Source organism: Mus pahari, chromosome 4 (assembly GCF_900095145.1).
Source record: "Mus pahari chromosome 4, PAHARI_EIJ_v1.1, whole genome shotgun sequence".
In the NCBI taxonomy this organism is placed as follows: domain Eukaryota; kingdom Metazoa; phylum Chordata; class Mammalia; order Rodentia; family Muridae; genus Mus; species Mus pahari.
Genome location: NC_034593.1, coordinates 80,737,454 through 80,738,880, shown reverse-complemented (window position 1 = coordinate 80,738,880; position 1,427 = coordinate 80,737,454). Strand labels below are relative to the sequence as shown.

Below are 1,427 nucleotides of genomic sequence, written 5' to 3'. Positions count from 1 at the left end.
CAGCCAGGGCTACACAGAAAAACCCTGTCTCGAGAAAAAAAAAAAAAAGTATTTATGTACTGATTTAGGCAGGGTCTCTCTAAGTAGTCCTGACTAGCCTGGAACTCACTATGTAGATCAGCCTGGACTTGAACCCAAGATAGCCTCCTAAGTGCTGGGATGAAAGCTGTATATCATCATGCCCAGCTAGACTCTATTTAAGCTGAATAGCTTTGAAGAAATTACCTCAACTACTTGACTATTTAGTTTTTCTATCTGAAAAACAGAAGACAGTTTAGCATCATGGTTAAGAAGCTGAATTCTGGATAAAATTTTGCTTATATTTTGACTCCCTAACATGATTATGGGCAAATTTATAAATTCTCTAGAACCTCAATTCCTGTACTATAGAAAGTGACCATTTTATGCCCTGGGGCACTGTGGAGATAAAATTATTTAAAATGCATAATTAATCTGGAACAATCTGGCATGGAGTTTAAGGTTGTTGTAAGAATCAAAGTAGCTAAGTCTGAAAAAACAAAACAAACAAAACCCTCTATCTGTGCAAAGGCAACAAAGAAGCAGGAAGAATGACAATGGCTACAGGACCAGGTAGAATTGCAAGCCTAATCTCCAAGGAATGGGGACAGCAGCAGCTCTCCGAGTACCCTCCCCACACAGGCTGGAGTACACACCGCCATCCTACCTCTTATCCCCAGTTAAGTACCTTGTTATAGTAACCGTAAGTGATGGTGTTGGGCACAATGCCTGCCCGTCGCATCTCTAGCATGACTCGCACAGACAGCACGGGCTGCCCATAGTGTGAGCAGAGCTGCATCAGCACCCGGTAGCACACCTAGGCCAAGAGAGGCACAGGATGGAGGACACCAAGTCTCAGCAAGCATCCTCTTCCAGCCTTCCAATTCTCCCAGGACTCACCGGCTCCCGGCAGACTCCGCTGTTTTCTCCTGCGCGCGCTCATGCACTTTGCGATTGTTGATGGAGAAGCTACTCAACCCACCCACTTTACCTGGTCTCTACCTCTCCCCCCTCACAGTCCCTCCAGTTGCACATCCTGGCTGGGATTACAGACGGGTATGGATACGCAGGGAGTGGGTACCTACCTCATCAGGGAGCACCACCTTGCGGTTCTCCATTTCCCGTAACACGTGGTAGGCCTTATGTAATGCTCGCACCCGGGAGGGTATGGAACGCACGTAGGCAGGCAGGCATAAGAACCACAGTCCATAGCAGTGACCCAGCAGGCACCGGGCCCACAGTTCAGGCACGGTGGCTGACTTCTGTGCCATTCGCTGTGCAACCTTCATCTCCTAGGTGGGATAAGAAACACAGCAAGATAAATATAATGCCGAAGCAGATCTTTTCTTTCTCTTTCTTTCTTTCTTTCTTTCTTTCTTTCTTTCTTTCTTTCTTTCTTTCTTTCTTTT

At 46.5% G+C, this 1,427-nt stretch overlaps 1 protein-coding gene across 6 annotated transcripts in view; it reads right to left on the bottom strand.

Annotated features, from left to right (window-relative positions):
• The window catches only part of Dennd4b (DENN domain containing 4B), a 15,586-nt gene that overhangs the window by 5,501 nt on the left and 8,658 nt on the right, over window positions 1–1,427 (bottom strand). For all 6 annotated transcript variants that reach the window (XM_029537734.1, XM_029537732.1, XM_029537733.1 and 3 more), the window contains 2 exons: window positions 1,104–1,310; window positions 707–835 (listed from right to left, as the gene is read on the bottom strand). In XM_029537734.1, the coding sequence (XP_029393594.1) occupies window positions 707–835; window positions 1,104–1,310 (336 nt within the window). The remainder of the gene's footprint in view (window positions 1–706; window positions 836–1,103; window positions 1,311–1,427) is intronic.